Source organism: Cebidichthys violaceus, unplaced genomic scaffold (assembly GCF_023349555.1).
Source record: "Cebidichthys violaceus isolate CVI_PGR_0920_01 unplaced genomic scaffold, fCebVio1.0.p SCAF_3, whole genome shotgun sequence".
NCBI lineage: Eukaryota > Metazoa > Chordata > Actinopteri > Perciformes > Stichaeidae > Cebidichthys > Cebidichthys violaceus.
The window spans coordinates 14,427,760-14,453,243 of NW_027176483.1; the positions used below are offsets into that span (position 1 = coordinate 14,427,760).

Genomic DNA, 25,484 nt, shown 5'->3' on the forward strand with positions numbered 1-25,484 from the left:
ATCCGTCATTCCTCTTACTGTCTCTGTTGTTGGCAGCTCAGGGAACAGGCAGACTACTCTTGACAAAGTTGTGTCCCATTGGTTGCCGGCACACACACAGACTCAGCCCGCATAGTTAAACATTGCAGTAATCAATCTTTTAGTTTGTAATGCCTTGGTCATTTGAAGTTACATATATATAGGGACATTTCAAGAGGTGTCCTAGACTATATACTGTAATTTAGTACACCTTTACTGTTGACATCCCTGTAGCTTAAAATACGTCATGCACTACTGAGATGAATGGGTCCTGTCCCCAAGATTGTCATCATTCAATGGCCTTAAACTGTCAGCAACTGTCAGACATGGAAAAATTCTACTCCGATGCATTGAGGCTAACAGCATCAGAATGAGATACATTAAGTGCTCCTGTTTTATCTATTCACGCAATTTGTGTTTCAGTTTGTTACACTCAAATTCACATTGAGTACTTTCACTTTGAACCCTCAGACAAGCAATACTTTTGTGTCTGTTGCTGACACTACATGCTATACTGGTGAAGATAAAAGCGAGTTATCATAAAGCATCACACTCAGCCTGCCTCACCGGTTGTCAGAGGACTATTTGTGTGTGTTGTCGACATCTACATTATCTGCCCTGGCATAAGTAGGCCTTATTATCCTCAAATAGATGGCTACTTGTCAGTCGATATCTCCGGCGACTGCTTCACAAAACTCCCCAGACAAACCTCCAGCTCCATTAGGGGCTCTGCAGGGTCAGACAGACAGGCGGGAGGGAGGGGAAGACAAGGGAGTAAGCGAAGGAGAGGAAGTTGAGAGGAGGACTCATTATGGTGGATAGAGCAGGAGCTCTGTCTGGATGTCTATTATCTGAGGAGAGCACAATGCCTGCAAGCTTTGAGACTGCAGTACTGGATTCTCTGCAAGAGCAATTATAATTAGACACCCCCCTCTAAGAAAACAAACACACACACACACACATATTTAACAGAGGGAGATGGTACATTTGCTAACTTGGAAGACAAGGTTTTTTTTTAAATGCATATTCTTCACAAAATACTAAAAAACGTATCTAATAATGTCTGGCCACTGTCCTTTTCATTCCACCACAGGATTGAATTCCTCCCATCTGTAATATGAGCAGGTGGCATACAATTGTACGTCAACGTTGATGTTTGTAGCTTTTTTGACCACTTTTCTCCTTTAATTAGTCAATTTTAAGTGACTATGAACTATATACAAATATATATATTCATACACGCACACACACACACACACACTCACAAAATAACTTTATGATTGTGTGAACCTATAGCTATACCTAATTGTCTGGTGCATATTTTGCTCCAGGACCGGTCTCTATTTTTAACACTTTTGCACCAGAAGACGGTTGGAGTCAGAGAGTACATCCCCTGTAAGCACACACTGCCTATCCAGCAGATTGTGCTGATGTGGGTATCACTGATCCGATGAATACTTATGCAGAGCCTGAGGTAAAGGTCATATGTGGTGACATATCCCTGGTGTCTCATTAATGAGGATTTTGGAAACTATGTAGCTAAAGGGGAAACACAAAGGAGAACAAATCCATTTGGACTTGCAAATTATTTGGAGGAGCATGGAAAGATCAATTTTCTTTTGAATCTGTATCAAATTAGTAAACTTGAACACAGTTTTGCAAAGCACACTCACTTGCATATGCTGGGATTATATCGGTCCAATCGGTACAGAAATGCTTCGCAAGAGCGGACAACCACGCATGAACTAACGATGACACTGTCTGGCAGAGTTTCATTTTTCACCGGCAGAAATAAACTTTGTTCTGCCTTTTTTGTTGATATGACGATATTTTATTCCAGTGCTATCAGTGGGTGAGGAAGCTCAGAATACAATCATGAAAATCAGGTCTGCATTTGCTCGTCTCTGTCATTTATTTACTTGTTGTAGTTGTTTGTGTCACAGTCTGCTACGCCTCATAGGCCAGGAATTGTCTCTCTAATGGTCAGGGGAATGTTTATTCACTTAGCAAAGACAGCCTTCTCCCTTCCTCCCGAGCCCTGCTGCTCCTCTCTTGTTTGTTTGTTCTTCCGGTACCCTCTAGCACAAGGGTCAACTTGAGTCATGTAAATACCTTTTGCTTGCTCTTAAATAACAGTCTGGGGCTGAGAGAAGATGCAATATCTGCAGCCTGAGTTTATTGCATTTAAGATGCAGCTTATTGTATTACTGTCCTACTGTGTGAGACCAGGACCCCCCTACAGATCATTTTAATCAAGTCCAATTGTTTTTGTTGTAACCCCTGCTTTATACCACATACTTGAATTTAAGATGAAACAACATCAGTAGTTTTTACAGTATCTCCAATACTGAACATCTGCTTCACGCGGGTGTGCTTGTATGTATATGTTTTGGCAGATCTGAGTGTTTTTCAAGCTATGATTCAGAGACAGGCTGCTGACTAATTCCTCACACAAAGAGGTCAAAAGTAGCACCCTGCTCCCCGGTGTCCATAACGACAGCCTGGGAGAGTGTTAGACGAAATGGATCCTGACAGAAGAGAGAAGGAGGAGAGCTGACTGAGCTTACTGGGCCTCAGAGCCAGGATTAGCCTCTTTGCCCTTGCCTGGGCAGGGCATGAGCAGGCGAGCGAGGACAGATGTGTAGTGGGGCTGAAACGGTGAGTGGACATGATGTATGAAGCAAGAAGAGGGGAATCAAAGACGGGGGGGCAGAAATGCAGTTGGGAGAAAAGACGGAGAAAGACATTTCAAAGAAATGTTGTGTTCTTAACTGGTCCTGCAGGCAGAGGACGTGGCCTCTCTGTGTGGAGGGATTCATGTATGCAGAATGTTACACTCACTGACTTTCTCCATGCTTTTAGCTAGATGGTTCATCAGCAGGGCCAGTGACTCTGAAAGATCAAAGATCAGAGCACGTCAACCACATGGATAGGGCTGCTCATCTCCTCATATTCTGCTCAAAATGTAAAGGAAAGTTTTAGGGGGTCGCAAGATAAATCTGATGCGTCACATGATGGTAAATAGGCTGGGTGAGATTCAAAAACAGTTTTCTTCGACACAAATTAGTTTTTGTTTTTCTGACTTTTTTCAAATAATTGGATCATTCTAGCCATTCAGGCTTCAAAGCAGGACTGGATAACTTTTGCAAGAAGAAATAGCACAATCTTCCTCCTCAAATGACTCGCTGAATTGATCAGCAATAAAATGAACCATTGCTCTATTCAATGCACTGTAGGGTTTTTACTGCATCAGGCTTATTGGTCTGGTATAACCAGCAGCTAACGGCATCCAATGTTGGCACACTTCAGATGACTATTGCTGCGTAACTGAAATTGCAGAGTCAGTTGGCTGACTTGACGACTCCTCTTTACTTGAACTACACATTTTTAGCATGTACTATAATTCTGTAAGTGTCTCTTGTGGCCACAGTGGTGCTGGTCAGCAAAAGTTACGTATGTAAAAAAATCTATTTATGAAGGGGAAATCACCAATCATAGACATATTAAACCTGTGTCCTATTTCACAAAGCAAACGTACTTTATTCAAGAACATTTGCTGCAACATGACCTATTTGTCAATTGTATGAGTCCCATATACAGTAGTAGGGAGGGACTCTCACCTCTGGGCTGGGAGACACACAGGAAGGACAGCAAATTGGAGGCCCACACACAAGGGGGCTGATGTTTTGTCAGTTAGTTTAGAAGTCTATTAATACTTCATAACAATGAGGGATATAACCATATGGAGCTTTCATTGCCCGATGCACTGTTTATTGATTCTGTTAGCTCTTCACAACATTTAGGAGAAAAATGAATTAATTTCAGTGGATTGCTGGAATATTATCATATTCTTGCTTTCTGCAGTCATAACACAGCCAAAGCCTGGAGCAACATCAATGGTGCTTTTTGTTTTTCTGTGTACTGACCTCCCCAAAATGCCCACGAGATATCGAGCTCAAAAGAGCTGCTAAATGCTTATCAACAACAAAGTTTTCCTCGACACCAGGGGTGGAAATAGCTAAAAAGACTCCTGAGACAGATTGGTTATGATTTAGATATTGAGACTAACGCTCAAACCCACCACGTTGTTGGCTAAGATTAGGAGTGTGTGATTATTTTCATAGAAAAATGAAAATCAACACACACAAAAATTACCAATGACTTGAACACAAAAAGCCATATACTGCTGACAGATTATGTTTTTGTTCTTCCGTTCACGCTCTGCTTCGTTGTATTTTCGGTATTCTTTGCTCTGAGAGTGTGTTTGCATGTGTGTCTGTGTGGGTGTGTTCATTTGGGAGGACACGGTGGAAGAAGAAAAGCGGGTGGGATCGGAAGACTTAAACTGGAGCGTGTCTGGGTTTGCATGCGTTGTTTGAGCCCAGCCCGGAAAAAAAAAAAAAAAGAGAAAGAAGGAAATGATTAGAATGTGGTGCACTAATAGCAGGGAAGGTTAGGAAAGCAGAGGGAGGTTTAATGGGACGGAGTCTGGTGCATCCCCATGTGCTTAATGCCTGACTGATCAATGAGCTGCTGTAATTAATACCAAGGAACAGGGATGAAATATTGATAAGCGTCTTACATACAGTCTCTTTGTCTGATTCTGTCTCTTGGTGTCTATTTTCCTCTAGTTTGCTCTTCTAGATTGAATGCTATCCTTCTCAGATCGTTAGTCACAAATTAGGCAAAATGATTGCTTCGCAATTTTCAAAGGACTAAAAACTGTGGCCTTGTCATTTTACGATACAGTGTTGGGCACTACTAGTTAAAACAAAGCGGCATGTTTCTTTCTACGATGAATATTGCAGCAGGGTCATTATCTGGCAGATCTCACTCGCTGCTTTCTCACTGTGTGCCCTTGCCTTTCCTTCCGCCTCTTTTATAGGGAGTTGCTAAAGTATTACTGATATTTTGAACATGCGCCCGCTGTATGGTACACGAGCCGCACTTGCTTCCTCATCACCTTTGAGATGAAGGCGGCTCTATAATGTTGCAGTGCGTGGACACAGGAGGTTATTGTATTGGACAACTAACGCGTAGGGCCTAGACAGTGAAACGTACCGAATGATTATTCTGATCCCCAAGCCCTCTAGACTGAAACTACCCTTGCCCTTCTTGCTTACACCCTGACTCCATTACCTATTGATTTCCTCCCCGAAGAAACCTCAACAAGGTCAGAAAAACCTTTCAAGCCGTCAGCTGTCTCCACTCTTTCGCAGCCTCTATTCTCCTCCACTCACTTCACTCGTGCTGTTTTCTTTCGCGTTAGCCTCTTCCTCCCATCTTTCCCCTTGCTTTGTCAATCATGCATGCCCATCACGACCAAGCCTGCCTGTGCCGAACAAGTTATTCTGTTCTCTGGGGAGTTGAGGAGAGGGAGAAAAGGGGAGAAGTGTGGAGAGAAGGGCATAGAGGTGCATATTTGGGGAAGAGCAAAGCAGTGTGTCTGCAACAGGAGTTATGCCGTCAGATTCAGGCTGACATGAATGCCGAAGCCACGGGGGAGATACAGACTGTGAAGAAGAGACAAACGGTGGCATTCTCTTTCAAATTTCATTTTCGATTATCACATGATGGTCTGGATTTGAATTTTGTTTTTTACTTAAGATAGAAACATTTGAGTTTAAACCTATGAAATTAAAACAAGAAAAGTACAGTGCAGCATTGCAGAAGAAATGTTTGGCAGATGTCAAAATAAGCACCTCAGTGTAGTGTGTGTGTGGGGGCTTGTAATTGTGCAGGAGACTGTAAAACAGAGAGACAAAGGGGGGGGGGGTATATTTATGTATATGTTCTAGCGCCTTTGTTTGTGTGTCCTCCAACTGTGCGTTTCTGTGTGATCCAACCATGTTTTTCTGCTAGTTACAGTGCAAACCTCAAGTAATCGAGCTTGACTGCTTACCATTCGTTTTCATTTGTGCTGCTCAGCCAAACACTGGAACTAAGTTTGGAAGTCACCCAATACTCTGCCTGCTTTTCGTAAACAACTAAAGGCTCAGAGAAGAGAAAGAACAGTTGGCAAGGGACTAATGCGGTTCAAACCTAAAAACAGAGTGTTGACAGAAGGGATCAAGACTGGGTCCACTGGATCGTCATAGGTTGCAGAGTAAGGCAGAGGTGCTAAAATCAATCAGCATTACCTGAATTCGAAGTCCCAGACCTGGAGTAAAACAGGAAACCTTCATCAAGGATCATCAAAGGAAGGTTGTTATTTTTACAGTTTCTTCCACACTTGCTCATTCTAATTAATTTTTCCTCTTCTTCCTCTGAAAAGTGCTCGGCTCAGGCTATAAAGGGCCACACATTCCCAGAATACAGCTAAGCGTATTATTGCTATGCTTCCGACCAGTGCTGTCTCTCCCACCCACGACTTTCCCTTCATAAGCTTGCCCTTCGCGTGACTTTTGAGCTAATTTGGAACACAAACACTGGGTCAGAGTAAAAGTGGTAATGAGGATTCGGGTGGGGGGGGGGGGGGGGGGGGGTTGAATGAGGATTCTCAGAGCAATAACAGAGCTGTCCTTCTAGCCAAGCCTGCCAAGCAAATAAAGAAGAGCAGTCAGGATTGTTGTGCATGCAGAGAAGAGAAATGTTATAAGGACACTTTATATTTCCAGAGCAGAACATGTTTCCTCTGGTTTTCACAACAGGAATAAATAGAAATAGAGATTTGTTGTTATTAGTATTATGATATTGCCTGTGTTTGTTGCCAGACAAATTTCAATTTGCCCCTCCACAGCTGCATGTTTTTGTATCTTTTCTTTTATGTGTTTCTGCAGCTCAAAGCCATGACTGTTTTTCTCCCTGGACTCTAATGAATGGGATATACCATGCAATATGAGCTTTGGGTGGTTAGGGGCTCTGCTGCCCAGGTAAACAAAGGCTTCCCAGACTACAGACACAGAGATCGGGCGCTATCCCAGCTTCCTCCTGCGTTCAGCGGATTACATTTCATCCTGGAGACGGGCGCTCCAAACCCTCGTAGTTGTTATGCCTAGCCCCCCCCCCCCCGCTACACATAATCGCTGCAGCTTGAAAGAGCTCATAAATCAGCCGACCACAATACATTGTAGAGGGAAAAAATGTGCGCCCCTGGCATTTGAGACGGCACAATGCCAGCCTAAGAGCAGGCCAATTCCACCCGTTGTATTCGGCAGAGAGGAAAAAACAGACTGTTTGGTGGCTTGCTTGAGATGTCTAGCATGCCCCCTCCTCCTCCCCCTCCCCCTCCCTGTGTGTTTGAGTGTGTGGGCTGCTGCATCCATTTGTTGTTCTGTAATGTTTAAGATGTATATAATGCTGTTCCCTCACTGGCATTAACTTCTATTCTTATTTAACTAGTATCATACTAATGTCTCTGCTGTAATTGGTAGCTTTTGCTTTCTCTGTCTCCAATAGGGATGCACCGATCCCACTTCTTTAGTCCCGATACGATAGAGTACCTGAGTTTTGGGTATCGGCTGATACCAAGTACTGATCCTAAACCAGTGTTAAATTAATAACCTCACTGCGTGGAAGTGACAGGGATCATTCTTTTATGTGTAAGGCTTGACCTAAACAATAATTTTCTAACCTTTTCAAACTAAATGTAACAAATAAATACATAAACATAAATAAGCTGTATTGTTCTTTATTGTCAAAATAATACATTGTATAATCGTGTAATTGTAAAATTTAACAGCAATTACAATTCAAGTGTAAACCTTTTTAATGCAGCAACAAATTGGTCAAAACTGCAATTAAAATTCCAGTATATTACGTACAGTATATAGTATATAAACATAGAATTTATTGACTAGATTGGCCCCATTTGTCACTGATATTTAATATCAGTATCAGTATTGGTGCATCCTTAGTCTCCAATAGGTACAATTACAACAGGAGTAGCTTTCACACAAAGTTTAAGCTTTTGTATTATAATACACTGGAAGGGAATATTGCATGAGCCAGAGTAGAGAAGCCGAGGTCTGAGAGATGATACTGTATTTCACACAGATGTAGGTCATTATTATAGACTGTATATATTGATGACTGGAGTGCAATGCCTTTTGAATATCTCTTTTTAGTTGCCTTCGAGCTTTACAATTCTAACGTCACAGTGATTAAGCTAAAGCGAGGTCTTTTATTTGCTGATGTCTTTTTCTGAATCTACCTGCAATCTTGTTTTTCTCCTTCTGCCAGGGAAGATCAATGTGTTTGAGTTAAAACTAGGGGCTAGTGCTAAACGCAGGATGCCAGGCATTGATGTTCTGCAGGCTCGTCACTCAGTCTCAGTCAGGCCTGTCCTGGGCGATAACACCGTTGGCCTGCTTAGGCTGATCAATGGCATAATCCATTCAAACACTCTCCCACACGATTTGCTCTCTTTGTCTTTGTCATTAACTTGTTTTCTTCTCTTATCATTACTTTGTGCTCAGAATCTTACCCTTTACTTGTCATACTTCAGAGAACATGAAGATAAGCATTACGCAACAAAAAAAAGAGCTGCGTTATTGGTCTCCATAACAAAGCAGCTGTTTGACTGTTTGAACTTTGTACAATGGGTTATGGTTTAATGGTTTGCTGTTTTCATTTTAGAACTTGCAGTTGTGTCTGTTATTTAATTGTCATAAAAACATAATAAACCATAGCCTCACTTCCTTCGTACATCAAGGCCAAGGTTAATTCTCATCATAAAACATAATGTAGTGCTGGATCATCACATTTACTAATCCATTGTTTTTCTTTCCACCACTTCCCCCAACCCTACATCTGTCTTTAGCTAAGGTCAAGTCAAAGTGTGCCCCTACATTCTTCGCCTGCGGTAACGGTGTCCATTGCATCATCGGACGCTTCCGCTGTAACGGCTTCAGTGACTGTCCCGACGGAAGTGACGAGGAGAACTGCAGTGAGTCTCGCATGACAACTAATTCTAATAATAGCAATCTGTCTAATCATGCCATGAGTCATGATCTGCTCCAAAATCTGAGCAAGGACACGGTTCATTCTGTTTCACTATGAACAAAAACAATGTGAAGACCTTGCTTACAAACTAACATCCCAGCCTCTGTCTTTGGTGGATGATTCAGTTTTAAAAGCAAAGATATTTTTTCATGGGGACATGATGATGGGGACAGGTGTGGTCAGAGATTGTCACTAGAATTAATTTTTTTAAACCGTGCTACTTTTGTCGGGCTTTAGGTTTTGTAATGCCAGATCGATATTGCTCATACTTTTTTGAAATGTTTCAGAAGAATGTGATTCTCTAAGAGATAATAATGGTAGTTACAAGGTATGAGTGGGAAATGTAGCAAATTCTATTACATTTACAATCAAGTTTGAGTCATCTTTATGTGTTTGCATCACTTGTAACTTCCGAGTCTGCACCCTTGGGTCTAGCTTTGCCTTTTAGAAAGCTTATTACACATATTGAATTGAAATGATGGACAAGAGGAACACCAGGGTCCAGGTATAGTGTGTGTTATCAGGCATATTGCTTTGTCCTCACCTGACCCCATCCCTGCCTTCCCAGTGGGGAGCGTGCATCAAGCCAATCACTCACCATTGTCAGAGGCAGTGTTCCTCGCCTGCAGGGCACCACGCTCACAAATCTAATCTAGCCATTTAAATGGAGCTTTGCTCCACGCTCCCAGCACACACTGCGTCACCACTGTGTAATTGTCTGGATCTTCTCACAAGATAAATCTGCCTCATTTCGCAGAATCTAAAGACCAGAACATAAAAGGAAGTGATAGTGCTGGGCAGGATTTTGTTGTTTTTTTTCAGTTCGATTTTTATCAGACTCCCCAGATCAAATGATCTACTACTGTAACTCACACTGTTTTTAAGGTTTTACTTCAGCTCCAAAAATCCCCATGAGAATGTAAAACCCATGTTTTTCTCTTAAATTGAATCAAATCAAAGTGTTGTAGATGGGATGGGAAGTACACTACACAACTTCTCACAAATTGCTCCACTACAGAATCATAATTCAATTTGCTTTTAAATATGTTGTTTATGCTGTGAAGTTTGTTTCTCAAAGTCACTCACACAGTTCTCAGGCAACTTTGAAACCTCTCACTTTCACCCTTGACCTCTGCTCTGTCTCAACCACAGCAGGCAACCCATTAGTGTGCTCGGAGGCTCGCTTCAAGTGTCGAAATGGCCACTGTGTAGACCGCAGCTTCTTGTGTAACGGTCAGGACAACTGTCAGGACAACAGCGACGAAGAGCTCTGCCTAACTACAGCAGGTAAGTCATTAACCCAAATGCATGAAATGGTGATGTGTGCTGAAAAGAAAGAGGGAATGGAACATCTGTTCAGGCACTGGGAATCCGACACAGCCAGACTGAGGTGGAGGATGATTTAGATTGTGAATTGTAGCAGATCAGAGATGTTCCTGATCTCTCTTTTAAGCCTTTAACTCACACAAACTGTCTTTGTTAATTGTTTGATTGGTCAACTGGCACATTTCACCAAAATTCAAAACATAGAAGCCAACAAGAGGCGATACTGAGAAACTTGAATAACTGCTATGAGCACATTGTTACTGCTGCAGCAGCAAATTGTGAAAGGATACAGCAAATTCAGTCATAAAGCCACAACCAGAACATGTGAAGTAGGGTTTTTTTAATTAGCAGGATATACTTATTAGATATAAAAGTTAAGCAGGATCAAAGTATAGGATGCTAAAATGCATGCAAAAATATCAAAATAGATTATGTATGTAATGAGTAACAAATTAGAAAATATGAAACAGTTTTACCTCACCTACATGTAAAAATATATGCTATGACTGTTTCACTTCATAGAGAGCTAGTGTCAGTCAGTGTGAAGGCATGTGGTTTAACAATACACACTAGTCAATTGAATATAGATTCATAATTTGTGCACAGAATGTGAAGATTTAGCCATCAATTAGAGTTTGTTTACTTCATTATTCCAGATGGAGGGACCATATGTACTACAAAAAGTGACAATATGTGTATTGATGTCTATGTTTATTATCTCTAAGATAAACTACACTTTTTGAGGGGGAACACAAATTGTAAAAATTGCGAATTTAAGGAGTGACTGTAAGAATGTCTTCAAAAAAGTATCAACGTACAAACAATCACCTGTCACTGTCCCTGGGGAATTTTGAATATAGTGTAAAAAACGCACTCGAAGCCTAGATTCATTGTGTAAGAAATGGCGGCAGAGACATCAATTATGAAATTTTTTTTCAAAGTTAAAAGGGGAAGTGTTCAAATAATAACCTATATATATATATATATATATATGCATCCACAACAACAACATAAGCATGAACAATTAACAGATGGGACTGGGTTGTAACCACTATATTTTCTATTAAACTGTATAAAATGATGATAAAGGAATTGGAAGATTCTGTCACTCAATATGTCACATCGTCTGATATTTGTGAAACCAGCCCTTAGCGAATGGTTTATGCAGTCTATTCATAAAGATACAGCAAAGCCACTGACGGATTTAACTTTCTGCTGAAGATGTTTGCTGCTGTGAACATTCCTTTCTACGCCTGTTTGACACACTAAAACACACCATTGCATCATTAGTGTAACGTTGTGAAATCTAATGGTATAGATGACATTGTGCCGACTTTGCATTGTAACTCAAAAAACAGTGTTGTCATCCCTGACAGTGGGTCTGATGTCCTCTGGTATAGAGTGTCTCATTCACTGGCAGGAACTACTTGCGTTACATCTGGCCTGTCGTAGTTATTTCACTGGCAGCTTCACTTCATGCTGCCACTATGGCACACCAGTCAGCGTCTGTCAACACTTCAGCTGTGTTTCCACTGGCAAGGCGACGTGATTTCTACCAGCAGCCCTGATGTGCATAGAACCCCGAGCAACCAAATGTGGACCACGCTGTCAGTGTTTTTGCTTCTGTAAAGAAAGTCTTGTGCATCCCTATCCTTCTGTGTAGGTGTTGCTGTCACACTGATTTACTCTTTCAGAAATGACAAAACAGGCTAAGTGCGGGGTAAAAAAAAAACTGTCGGTATCTATAGCCCACAAGGCAGTAATATTATTACCAATGCTGAGATTTGGCGAAGTCAGCGGAAAGTTGATCGAAACTCAAGAGGCAAAACGGGGAAGGAGCTCTGCGGCAGTCCCACATTAGACTTCAGAATATGAACACAGTAAATCCTGGTGAAACTTTTCAACACCATTTATTCCTCTAAAATGAAATAAAACTGTTTATTGCTTTCCTCGGCTGTGAAAAATAGCTCTGATCTGACACTATTGACAAACTACAGATCGGATAATGGTCCCAGCAGATAATTATTCTGCTCCTTATAATTTAGCCCGCTAATGTATTATTACCCCACAAATCTAAATTTGATAAGCTAACATTAATGAATCTTCTGTTTTTGTTACCTGATTAGTGAAGCTGAGTAAGTTTTTTTGAATTTATTTTGTATTACTGCATTAGTTTGCAAAGAGAGAACAAAAGAAAGAGTCCATTCATCATCAAGCTGTCATCCTTCTCAGGCTCCATTCAATGCAGAGCCGCAGAATGCTGAATAGAGCTGTATAGTAATGCAGAAATATTGATTGATATCTGTGTCCACTGAACTCCATTTCCCCATTGACAAGTGAACAATTGCAACTCCAGCTGGCAGAATGTATGTGTGTTGTTATGCCGTCTGAGGCATTAAGTCTCACAGCGGAGTCTTGTGTTGGATGCTTTATGAACAGCTCGCTGTTTGCAGAAAACCTAATATGGGATTCTTTTGAGAAATGTTTGCTTATGTTATACATAATAAAAACATCAGGGTAAACAAAACATTCAGTAATAATTATCTGGCAGGTTACATTTTCAATCAATTACACTCAGATAAATAATATACGATGTTCATACACCTCAGTGGGGGCTCAGTGAAGATCTATGGAGTGCTTTATGATATATTATTGTGTCAGTCCTGAGAACAATTATTATACTCCATTTCCAACAGAAAGAAAGTGTTCTGCCCAGCAGCAATTTCATTAAAGTAGTCCTTCTATGGTCGACTGAGAGGTTTCACAGACTGCCTCCATTTCTAAAATGTTTTAAGGTGTCTAAGTTATATAATTTTCTTGTCAAAGAAATGCCTGATTTTTATTTTTCAGCTATCCAGCAAAGTAGTGTGCATGTTTTCAATTAGGCTTTCACAGAAATGTACCGGTGCCAGAGTGTGTTTGGCACTGTTGTTATATTCCCAAAGACTCCTTTTCAGCACACATTTTATGGTATTAATTTGTATTGAAGGAGAGCAAGTGACCCAAATGTTCTCCCGCTTATTTGCAAAGTTTTGCAACAAAAGTATTGAGAAGTTGTGAGCTCCGTGTTGTTGTAACCTTCAGAACACATCAAGGAAGAGCAGCTTTTCTTTGTGTTTTGTTCCTTTATTTATTTTTTATCATCAGCTTCTACACTTTGGAGGGAGTGAAGGCATCACTGTGGTTTGACTCTCTGCAGTTCTTTCCTGTATGAACTCACTCACTCACACACACACACACACACACACACACTCACTCACCTATCCTTCTGCTCTGACTTTGCCTCTCTTTATAATAAGCAAGCAGAGACCTGCAGGTGACAGATAAGGCATACAATATCCGTTCCAAGCCACCTGAGCACAGCATCTCCTTCCTCACTTTCTCCCCTGCCCTGTACCTCTTCCTCTGTTCAACTCCTCTTCCTCCTGCTTACCCATAATTACTTGCTTCAGTGTCTCCACATTTGGCTCCTTGATTTGAATGGCCTAGTGAGAGATCAGGGTGCATCCTGCCAGTGGACAGATCATCACGGCATACATAACGTAGCATTTGGTTAGCCTGCCTTAGAGGTGTCGGATAATTAGATCTACAGAAGCAGCACCGTCCTCTTAGCTTGTTTTGCCTCCAGTGCTTTTATTTCCCATCAGAGTGATTTCTAACAATTTGGCACAGTTAGACACAAACAGCAGCACAGAGCCACTTTTATCGTTTTATTTGATGGGTGATTGATTTTTGAAATAGCAGAGAGGTGGCAAAGTGGCAAACAGTGCAATGTAACAATACACAATCTTCTATAAATGCATTGGTGCAATCATCGCACAGTGAGATAGAAGAGTTGGGATGGGGAGCCTGTAACCGATAAAAGAGATAAAGGAAAGGAAATACACATAAACATAATATAGTGAAGCAGAAAAGGAGTCACGAGGAGCAATAAATAGCAATGGGCAGGAATATGGAGGCAAGCAAAGAGAGTCAGGTGATTTGCTAGAGAAAGGCGGGATTTGAATAGAACTGAGCGAGGGGAAGCGATTAGCCGAGAAGGATGAGAGCATCCATCTCAAGACGAGCCCCGAGGCCGAGCAATGTAACTCTGGAGACAGAAATGACATGAAAGCAAGTTTTGCAAAGCTGAGCTTCTCGTTGCTCTCCCTGGTCTGCTGGGCTGCTCAAAGCAGGGGATAGAGAGCGCAGTGATGGAGCGCATGTTTGCCCCTGCAACGAATTGTTGTTGAAACACCGCCGCGAGGCTCACAGGATTTAGCCAGATGCTGGGGGAGCCCTCACTGCGAACAAGAGAGCCACTCTGCATATCCAAAGAAGCATGAGCACACACACACGCACACGCACACACACGCACACGCACACACACACGCACACACACAGCACAATCTGACAGTGATTGTTCTGCATATTTAATTCCAAAAAATAACTGCAACCTCCAGAAGAAACTTCCTGAAGGTCGCAGGACCATTAAGTTTAAAGACTCGCTATAAATGTGACGAGCACAGAAGTTGAAGCTTTTTTTTAAAGTGTCTGAGCATCCCCTTAGAGTCATTTAAGAAAATTAATTGATTTAAAATGCACACATCAGCGTCTCTCATTACACATTAATTAACACAAGTAGACAAAAGAGAATCAGATGGTGTGGTGACTGTGGGAGAGTGTGAGAGCGATTAATCCTCAAATCTCCTCTGTCTCAAAGAAGCTTCATCTGAGCCTTTTTCTCATCTGACGTTGTTTTGAGAGAGGAAAGGGAACAGAGTGAGGTGAAGTGTAGGTGGTGTGAAGGTAGGAACCGAGGGCATCAAAAGCTCCCCAATGACTTTGTGTGTTGTGGAAGATACGGTGTGCTTTGTGTAGTCACAAGCATCATATGTGTTTGTTTTGGTCGTGTGTGTGCATATGTTTCAATGTGCATCTGTTCTTTCAGTGGACAACACACTTGTATGTATAAATTATTTAATGCTCCTGTGCATAAAAACTGTGTGTGTGTGTGTGTGTGTGTGTGTGTGTGCGTGTGTGTGTGTGTGTGTGTGTGCATGTGTGTGTGCGTGCGTGCGTGTGTGCGTGCGTGTGTGTGTGAGTGCGTGCGTGCGTGCGTGCGTGCGTGCGTGCGTGTGTGTGTGTGTGCGTGTGTGCGTGTGTGCGTGCGTGTGTGTGTGCGTGTGTGTGTGTGAATTTGTGACAATAAGGATCTCCAATCCTGCTTTCAGTTTCACAATGCATTGTAGCTTCTCAACATCACATGAGGAAGACGTATGCTTTCACTGCTGCGTCTCCTCTAGACTCTAGATATTTGCTTTAATATCAGTGCAATAATTGGAGAAATAAAAGGCAACAAAATCCTTAAACCCGTGAAGACTGCACCGCCTGCGGCTCACAAGTACTTTGAAAACATCAAAACGTCAATTAGGCTTCTTCTTTGAACAGAAGGTGCAACATCACTTCTGCAGACCACAATGGTTTAGCAATTTTTACATTCAGGACACATCTTGGAATGCATTTACATTGTTTGCAGGATACACCCATTTACATATGATTTAAATTACAATGCATTATAAACAAAATTATGTATAGTCTTGTCTGCTGAATGCTTTCTTGCATCACTCTTACAACGACAGAAGCACACCCAAGGGTAGGCATTTGCTTACACACCGCTTCAATGTGCACTGGATAGTGTGCAGATTTTGGGAGAATAACTGCCACCACACATTTTGTTCAACTTTTTCTTTTTTTGGCATTGACCCCATCAAAGTAATCATTGGCCTCGAGGTCCTCAGAGAACTGTCAGTCAGAGAGATGTTGGGCAGCAAGCTGACAATTAACATTAGTCTGCTACATGAGTAAACTGTCAAAACATTGGCAGACAACATCACCCTTGACCCTGATTGGTTTGAGGAAAATTACACCACGCAGTAAACAACGTCCAAGATCTGCAAAATGAAGTGTCAGCAAAAATGTTTGGGGAACATGACTGTGTGTAATTAAACTTGCCAGGTTATTTTGTACATTTTGATAAGCCTGTCTGCGGGAATTACTTGTTTCACAGCGATTGTCAAGGGAATTTGGCTTATTGTAACAATGTCTGTCTAACTACAACATTAATATGACCATAAGCTTAATTTTGTCCACCATCGCCACATAGCCTCAAACGCTCTCTATTCACCAACAGTACAGCAAATAGTTTTAACCTTCTGGTTTATGTATGGAGCACTGCTCTCCGAGAAGTCAAATCTTTCATTTTAAACTCCAGGGATGCTCCCCTCCCACAGAGAGTAATCTGCAGCTTTCTATTTGTTACATCCTCCTAAGGCTGTGTAAGAACTACTTGATAGATCCACTAGCACTATCTGCAGTTTTGCATAAGCACTATGTATTCAACAACCTCACTTCACAGCCCTGCCATTTACTGGGCCAATAAACACTAGTAATTCAGACGGAGCTGTATATACAGTGACCGTCTGCTCACAACCAGCCGTAACTCCTGCCTCTCCATTAGCGTCGCCAGTAAACTAGACATTAATATATAGTGTCAGTCAGATATAGAAAGAATAAAGAATGTCATGGTGATTAAAAGTCCCTCAGTATGTATTCACTTTTGATATCCTTTTAGCTTGCTAATAGTTTTTCACACAGCCAAGTCTTCCTGTCAGACTTTGTGCCCAAATAATTCAGGTGCTATAGATTAAAATGACAAGTTAATCCATTTTCAATTTTTGTGGTAGAGATGTGTGTGACGCTGAGATGGTGGTCTGTTCATGCCCTTCGTCAGAAGCACTCAGAATGCTGGCGGAGAGAGAAAGGTGTGGGAGGGAGCATGAAATGGCGTAGGTGAATATAATGGCAGTAGACTGAGGTGTGGGAGTGGAATGTAATAGTGCCAGTTTATCAGAGCCAACGCACGCTTGTCAGGCACAAATAGGAGAGGTTGCACATGTCGCCGCCCATCGATTTGAACTCTGGGACAGTTTCAGGTTTTTGCTTTTGTTAGCCTAAAGCGTGTTCACAAAGCAGCGTTGAGGGGCTCTCGGCTGTTGGTCCACAGGAGAGAAAGGCCAAGCATTTGGCAAGATGTTGTTAACTGCTGCTTACAACGTGGAACTGAGGGGGTGCTGCTTCCTATTTCTGTAATTTAAATTGGAGATTTAGTTGTTTTCACAGTATAAGCAGAGTGCATTTTAAATTTGGAGGTCTGGCAATAGCATTTAGCTTCTATACGGTTGTTATTCATAGGTTCAAATGTATTACATTCTTCCACTTATCTGTTGTGTGTGTGTGTGTGTTGTTTTTTTTCTTTATCTGAGAATATATCCTCACTTGTTTCATATTTCATTCCTAGTCATCCGTTCCCTCCCTCCCTCCCACTCACCAAGGCTAAGTGTCAGTTTTTTCAGAGCTGCTGTTGTTTAAGGACCTCGTTGCCATTAGCTATGGCCACACAGAGGGGGGTCACTCCAGGGACCAGAGTCTGCGTGAATCATTGCCGTCCTTGAATCAGCACCAGACAGCCATTGCCGCTCTGCTCCTGTAGATTAAAAACCTTTCCCGTCATGCAGTCACCATGGTGATGGTGGTGACGACCTCCACCCACAGACTTTTGGTGGAATTTCACTCCGAACAATAGCTCTACTGTTGCTATTGGGTAGAATTGTACTTTGAGTTTTTGTTTTTTTTGTCTGTGTGTGTTCATGTATTGTGGTTGCGTGGGTGTGCAGGTGATTGTTTTCCGTCACTTCTTGTTGCCATTCTTACTACACTTCCACTTTAATAGCTTTCTCGATGGATGAGTCCAAGCAAAGTACAGGTTCTCCATCATTAAATAATAATATAGCACAATCTCTTGTTTGTGCTGGCTTAGTCCATGATGGCTATGCACCAGCCAAAAACGTTGAATCTCACTGATTTGTGCTTCTACGAGCATCACATTAGCGTCAACGTTTTTCATGCCTTTCGTTTCCCTGCTCCATCGACACTTGGCTTCAGAGACGTGCCCCTCTCTGGCCCCTCAACACACACTCACTGGTTGGCAGACAGCAGAAAGGAGGTGAGATCTCTATGTGTTTGTGTGAATGGGGCTCCCAAACCTTTTCATTCTCTGCATCTAAATCATGTCAGTCATTAACCGTACCTCCACTCTTTTCACAATACACTAGCTATTTTAGAAAACTGTGCCTGCCTACTCTGAAGGCCATTATCTTTTTTGAACAGTATCACATTGAAGAAAGACCAAGAGGTTTTGGGGCTGCACCAATACTGCTATTGACTGCTCATTAGTCACCCTGCTAAAGTACTCAATAGCTGTGACGTACTCTGACTACTTCTTTGAAAAAGTTTCGAGATTAATAATGAAGTCCTTAATAGGTTCAGCGTGCAGTGAAAAGAACTTAAAAGGAACATTTAATCACTTCTTGTTTTTGGTTTCTCTTAGAAATGTTTCCATAAGTTTGCACAAGAGAATTTTTTTTTTATCTTGGCCCAAAAGAAGGGAAAAATGCTGTTTTTGCATTTTTAAATTGCATTAAAATTATGAAACCAGAGCAAAAGAAGTGCTCTGAATATGATGTCATTCTCTCGGATAGCTTTGATGAATGTTGGAGAAATTTAGAGTCATTACTTTCAAGAGATGGTTATGTGCCCAGAGCTCAATTTAATTTCCCCCCACACAATTTTTTTTGACCATATTATCTTTTCTTCAGGCATGTCTAATGCAGCCATCCATAAGTAGCAGAGTCACTTAAAAGCATTGAAACTCTATTCTGCCTCACAATATTGCAGAAAGACTGGTGTAATAACGCAAATATCAGAAGCTGAAATATAAAAATAAAATGTGAGTAATCAACACTGGCATCTTATCAAAATAAGTGGCTCCATAAATTCCACTCTTTCAGGCTCCCACTTAATGGCTGACACATTGCAAAGGGTTTGGATGACTAAACCCTTCTTCTCATCGCTGAATACTGCGTTACCTTTTCATACATGATTTCTTCATGATAACCTGACAGTAACTAATTCAGTGTGAAATATTACACAAAGAGGCAGCATGAGCCCCACATGCATCAACAAACGTGGCAATGCACCAAAATGGTGCGCAGCAATTATGAGTAAACTGATGGACACCCATGAGTGATGCATTAGGTGTCAGTCAGCTCTCGCTATAATGGGCCGGGTTATTTTCTGCAAATGCTTTTTCTGCCAATACTATAAGTGTGCATTCACCCATGATGTGGTTGAGCCGAAGGTGATGCTCGACAGACACGGAGCCAGGCCAATTATATATGGTGTGATTGACTGCAGATATTCGTTTAGGTGGTGATAAAGATGAGAGTGAAATGATGCGTGCGTGTGCGTGCGTGTGCGTGCGTGCGTGCGTGCGTGTGTGTGTGTGTGTGTGTGTGTGTCAATATATGTGTTTGGTGTGCATGTATCCATCAGGGAAATGCAAAAAGAAGGAAGGCTTTAGTGGAACGGAAGAAAAAGAAGAGTGCCCTGGAGAGAGGAAAGAGGGATTGCATGTCAGAGAGTGTGAGAGGTAGGAATGTTACGGGATGGTGAGAGGGGTGAGGGGTTTAATATGGGATGAAAAAAAAATGCAAAATGTGAGTGTGAAGACGATGAAGCGGAAGAAGGATGGAAAGCACAAGGGAGAGAGTGATGGAAAGCGAGAGGGAAGCTGATGGAGATGAGGGATTAGGGAGAGTGGCAAAGCCATTGAGGAAAGAAAAGATAAAACCATCTGGATTCATTGTGTAAAAAGACAGGGAATCAAGGGGTGAGCACAAAGAAGTGCAGGGAAACAGGGAGATGGAAACAGTAGCTGGGGAAGGGGTCATGGGTGCCGGTAGAGGGAGAAAAACCACTAAAGACAGGTACTGAGTGGAGGAAAAGATTAGAAGGTAAGCAGGAAATACGGCATCTGCAGAGATGGGAGTGATTACGCAGGAACCTTTGAAACAGGTACAGGAAGCAAAGGTAAGAGCGAAACAGAGGAGCACTGCATGTGGAACAGGAAGCAATAGAGTGAGTGATCAGGATGAGTTGATTGAAGTCGAGCCACAGTGGTGAGGTGGGAATGAAACAAAGCAGGGCAGATACAATAAGAGAGACGGTAGGGATGAAAACAGCAAACAAAATGGAGAACAGGATTGTGAGTGTTGATGGGAGAGTGGAGGGAGGTGAGAGAAACTACAGGGTGTGAGATTTTGAAGGAGGTTTTACTTGAAGCTCAGAGATTGAAGAGGGGGCTTAGATTAGTCCCTGCATGCAACAGTGCTCCCGTTCATGGTAATTACTGGATTCTGCACCATCTTTCTCAATTGCTGCTTTGTCTTTCTTTTTCTTATTGCTCTCTCTCACCCGTCTCTCTGACTCGTGTGCCATTAACCTCCCATCTACTTTTTCTCAGTTTTGGCATTTGGCTTCCATCTCCACCCTTTTCTCATCACTTCTCTTTACCATTTCACCTCCTCATGCCCCACTGTCTTGCCTCCTCTCATCATGGGCTTTCTCCTCTCGGCTCTGTTCTTTTGCTCTTGCTTCCTCTGGCAGTCTGTGGTCGTTATGTTCAGATGGGCAAGGCTTAAATACAAAGCTTGAGATGATAATAACACTCTGTTCCTGCTCTAGTGGTTTTTTTTTTTGTATTTTCACCATCCCCTCTAACACCCTCCTCATCCTTTTTTTTCCACTCTGCCTCGCCTATTCTTCCTCTTTATGTTGTCCTCATTGTTTGATACTGTCATATGGACACCCACATGCTAAAACCATGCTGGTGGAAGCCAGGGAGTAGGGAGAGAAAAAGCGGAAAGGAATAGCAAGATGCAGTGAACAATAGAAAGAGATTTGTGTGGTGGATTTCACCTTTGGTCCTTCTCTTCAGCAGCTTTGTTTGGTGGAGAAAATGTGCAAGGACAAGTGTGCCTCCAGGACAAACGTGTGTACAGATCTGTGGTATACATTTGTAACCTGCTGGGTAGTTCAAATTACACTATGCGGTTGCAGCAGAGATGCAGAGAGGAAGAAAAATAGTTTGTGCACAATTTGCATTGCTCTTACAACCCAAGAAAAGGCCTGAATTATTGTCACATTCAAAATAAAAGCTGATTCTTACCTTGGACAATTCTTTATAAAATAAAAATATGTTGTTGATTGATTAGTAAACAACATGAGCCCTTATGTAAGTGATAGTGACAGTCAGTAGAGTTCATCAAGGTACATTTGTCCCTTTCTGAATTAGTATTTAACTTTTCACGAGTATACTATGCATGGGAACAGACATTGACAGATGTTTTCACATAAAGCTGAACATATACCATCTGAAGCAATGGTTAACTGATAAGTACTGATTATTTATCAGTAATCAGTATGGCATGGCAGTTACTTTTTGGTTGCAGTATTAATGATCTTCCACACTGCTTCAATTTCTTATCTGAAAAATACATTTCATGCTTCTCCGAGACTTAGAAAAGCTCAGATCTTGGGGCATGTAGCATTGATCAAAGTGATATTGACAGTCAGTAGCACTGTCAGTAAAACTGGTGGTCCTGGTTAAGTATTTAAGTATTTATTTGTATATATTTTTAATAAGATTTAGTCACAAACACATAATTGCACTTTGATGGTTGATGAGCATGTTTAACAACTTCTTGGCTTTCCATAAAAGCTTTAAAAGAATGTAGTTCTGGTAAGATATTGATGAAAGGCTGTGTTTCTGTTGCATGTGTATGTGTTGGAGTATGTGTGTTATGGGACGTGGGTGGTGCTTCAAGTGTTACTTGCTCTTTTTGACATTATTGGGAATTTAAATGTTCATTTGAGCAATTAATATGCCAGACTTTGGTCAGTTGTTTGTTCATCAGTTAATGAACAGTGCAGTTGAGCATTTCAAACTGTTTCATACAATATCATAGAAAAGAACTCACTGCACAACCTCTGCAAGGCGATACCAAAATAGAGAGATATTTCTGCCCTCTATGAGAAATATTTAAATAGCTGTCATCCAGGTGCGTTGGTTCTGAAATCAGCCTCATTGCCAAAAACAATCTCAAATGAAAGTGAATGAAAGTTGAAGGCGGACGACAGTTCTCTTTTTCATCTGCATGATTATTGCATTTGGAATTCAGATGTTTAAATAAGAAAGAACACAACACACAGTGTAGCTCCGTAGTTCTTTAGAGAGCTTTTTTTCATCAGGTTTATCTGCCATGTTGCAAAGTTTGACTCTTATTGCCTGTAAAGGCACCTCACAGTGGCTATAATGTGCCTTTATTTACTCTTTTAATTGTTTAAAAAACTCTTTACGGGCCTTTGCTTTGAATGCGTTGAGCTATAGGCGATTTCCTTGTAGACCACTCACAATGGATGTGGATGTTTAGACCAACTGGGTGTATTCCTGAGGGACGGATTTCGAGTGGTGTTTTATAGTTACTAGCTTAGTTTCTCGAAGCAGCATCCTCCAGCTCTGCCAGTCTACTGAGAAACATTTTAGCTGTGTTTGTAATCACTGAAATATCATCAATTCGTATTGTTATTTACCTCATCAAGATTAATTTTCTTTCTAAGAATGTCTTGAAATGTTAAACAGGGTTGAAAATATGTTGGTTATTCACCTTTCGAAAGTAGTATTCATGTTTTTAACTTGTATCACCCTCATTTCTTACTAATGATACTATGTAGATTGATCAGTTTAATCTAACGTTAGCCCAAGTCTGACAATGTTGACCTGTTCCTGTTTTTTTTCCAAATAGCATTTTTTGTTACTGGTGTTTAATGATCACTACAGCCATATTTATTAATTTTTATGGTCTGCTGTGTCTCAGTTCCACACATAGTAACTTTTAGAGTTTTGAGTATGTGTCCCATTTGTTTTTATCGTTACAATACAGTAAATTGCACATGCAGCTCCAGGGGCGTTGTGAATGGCAGAAATTAAGTTTGGAAAAACACTTTGGCTCAAGTCTCAAAGTTAATGAAATATCATTGTTCTGTTTGTAAAAAAACAGAATTACCTTACACTGACTGCAAAAACACATTACTTTGAAAACAGTATTTATTTATATACTGTGCAGTGTTAGCGTCTAGTATGGAAGTTCTGCTTTTTCATCCTGTAATTGCATCTGTGGAAGTTGTGCCTCAGCACAGAAACCCTCCACAGCATGCTACATGATCACCCTCCCTAACACAGTACCAGATGACTCCCTCAGACTACTGATGATGAATAGCTGGAAGCTGCATTATTAATTAGATGGGCATTGAGTTGACACACTTGCACTGTGTGCCATAGCTTGATGTGTGGTCGGCCTCATCTGTGGTTGCGTGGGCTGGAGATTGTGTTTCTGTGTTACAGAATATGTGCATGCATGCCTGAGCCTGGTGCTGATGGATGGGACCCAGAATATATGTGCATATTCTCAAAAGCATTAACTACAGAGACAAACGAACACGTGTGCGAGTGCACAGACGAGGATCAATTACGTTGGAAATGATGCAGCGTAAGTGTACATTAACATATACTGCGGCTGGCTGTTATTGATTTGGAGGAACCCATTAATGTGGATGTCTAACCCATTAAACGAGACTCCTGCTCCTCTCCTGAGAGTAAGGCGTATAAAGGATCAACAGGCATAGACAAACTGAAATGTCTGATACGAGCTGGGAAACAAAGGCATCTGGGAGGGAGAAAGAAAAACAAACATTCATTAAGCTTTTAGTGATCAAATGGAGGGAAGAATGCTGTCGATAAAGATGAACAAAAAAGTAAAGTGGAGGAACGAGAGTGCAAAGATAGAAATGAGAAAATTATATTGAGCAAGTAAGCTGTACACAAGGAAGATTTTTTTATTTTTCCTTACCCTTACTAAGGAAAAATAAAAAAATCTTCCTTTTCCACAGGTTAAACACACAGTGAGCCCCAGTGCTTCAATTCTGCCAATAAGCCACAGGGTGCTTGTGCATGTAGAACATATACAGTATAGTACATGCATAATTGATTTCAGAAGCATTGATCCTAATTGGCTGTGTTGTGTTAAAGTCTCATCCCTCAGCAAAAGGAGGAATTCATTTTTTTTTCTGGTTAATGAAGCTGTGGTGTTGATAATAGCCAGGGGAAGAGGTGACAAAGGATGTTGTTTGTCACATGTTCGCAATTTATCGAACATTATGCAGTCTTTTTGGTCTTCAAGAAGACGTCAGTCAGCTCTTTCCAGCTGTGGGCTCCACTTGATGTGCACATAATGTATGTGTAGGGAGAGAGAAAGAGGATGAGAGACAAGAGAATTATTGGCATTCAATAATAGCTGAGGTGTATGCAAACGATCATACAGAGATGGCGACACACTTAGTATACCTTGAGGTGGCAAACCAAGATTCCTGCTGGGATTTTCTTTTCCCCTCCTCATTTTTGTCAGCACAGCTCCCCATTGTTCGTTCAGACCGCACAGCATGCATGGCCGGCGGTCTTCGCCGACTGGCTCCTCCTTTGTCTTCTTCTGTGTAAAAGGTCATGACTTCAAACTCTGATCTCAGGGAACGCTCTGAGATCAGCCTTATCTCCGACCTCCAGGCGCTAGCCTCCCCATAGGCACTGATCCCCAATCTTTCCTTGCTTCCTCAACCCAATCTGTCACACTCGGAGCAAATACATGTACAAGCTGCACAACTGACCATCATGCTCCACTTCTAATCACTCAGACAGGCAAGTGATTCCACTCTAGCTGAACACAGAGATATGAGCAGGCGCCATAGACCTTCAGCAACAGGCTGTGTTGTTCTGTTGTTCGACTTTGATAAAAGACGCAGGAGCTCCTGACCAGGCCTATTGTTGAAAGAGAGGGGATTAGATGGTGGAATGGGCACCAAGGGTCGTGCTCTGTTTCTTAACCAGGAGAAGAACAGGGCAGATCTGAGGCCGTGGGAGGACTGGCATTATGCGTGGACACTGATATTCTGTGAGTGTCTCCATGGCCTTTTCTTTGGATTTACAGATTTTGTGTCCATGTTTGCGTGTCAGCATATCCATTATTGTGTGTATACTGTACGTGTGTGCAGGGTTTATCCCACTTGATCTGAAGACAGATCCCAGCCTGACTTCCCTGTGTCCCTCTCCTCTCTGAGCTCATTCTTATCGTAGCGTGGTCTGCCAGGATAAAGTGGGCCTGTCATGTGGGGGCGGGTGAGCTGCTGTTCGCTGTACCTTTAAAAAA

The 25,484-nt window shown here is 41.6% G+C and overlaps 1 protein-coding gene across 1 annotated transcript in view; it reads left to right on the forward strand.

The window, feature by feature from the left end:
• ldlrad3 (low density lipoprotein receptor class A domain containing 3) overlaps positions 1 to 25,484 on the forward strand; it is a 70,789-nt gene that overhangs the window by 26,078 nt on the left and 19,227 nt on the right. The window contains exons 4-5 of the mRNA XM_068723774.1: positions 8,780 to 8,905; positions 10,114 to 10,248. Of these exons, the coding sequence (XP_068579875.1) occupies positions 8,780 to 8,905; positions 10,114 to 10,248 (261 nt within the window). The remainder of the gene's footprint in view (positions 1 to 8,779; positions 8,906 to 10,113; positions 10,249 to 25,484) is intronic.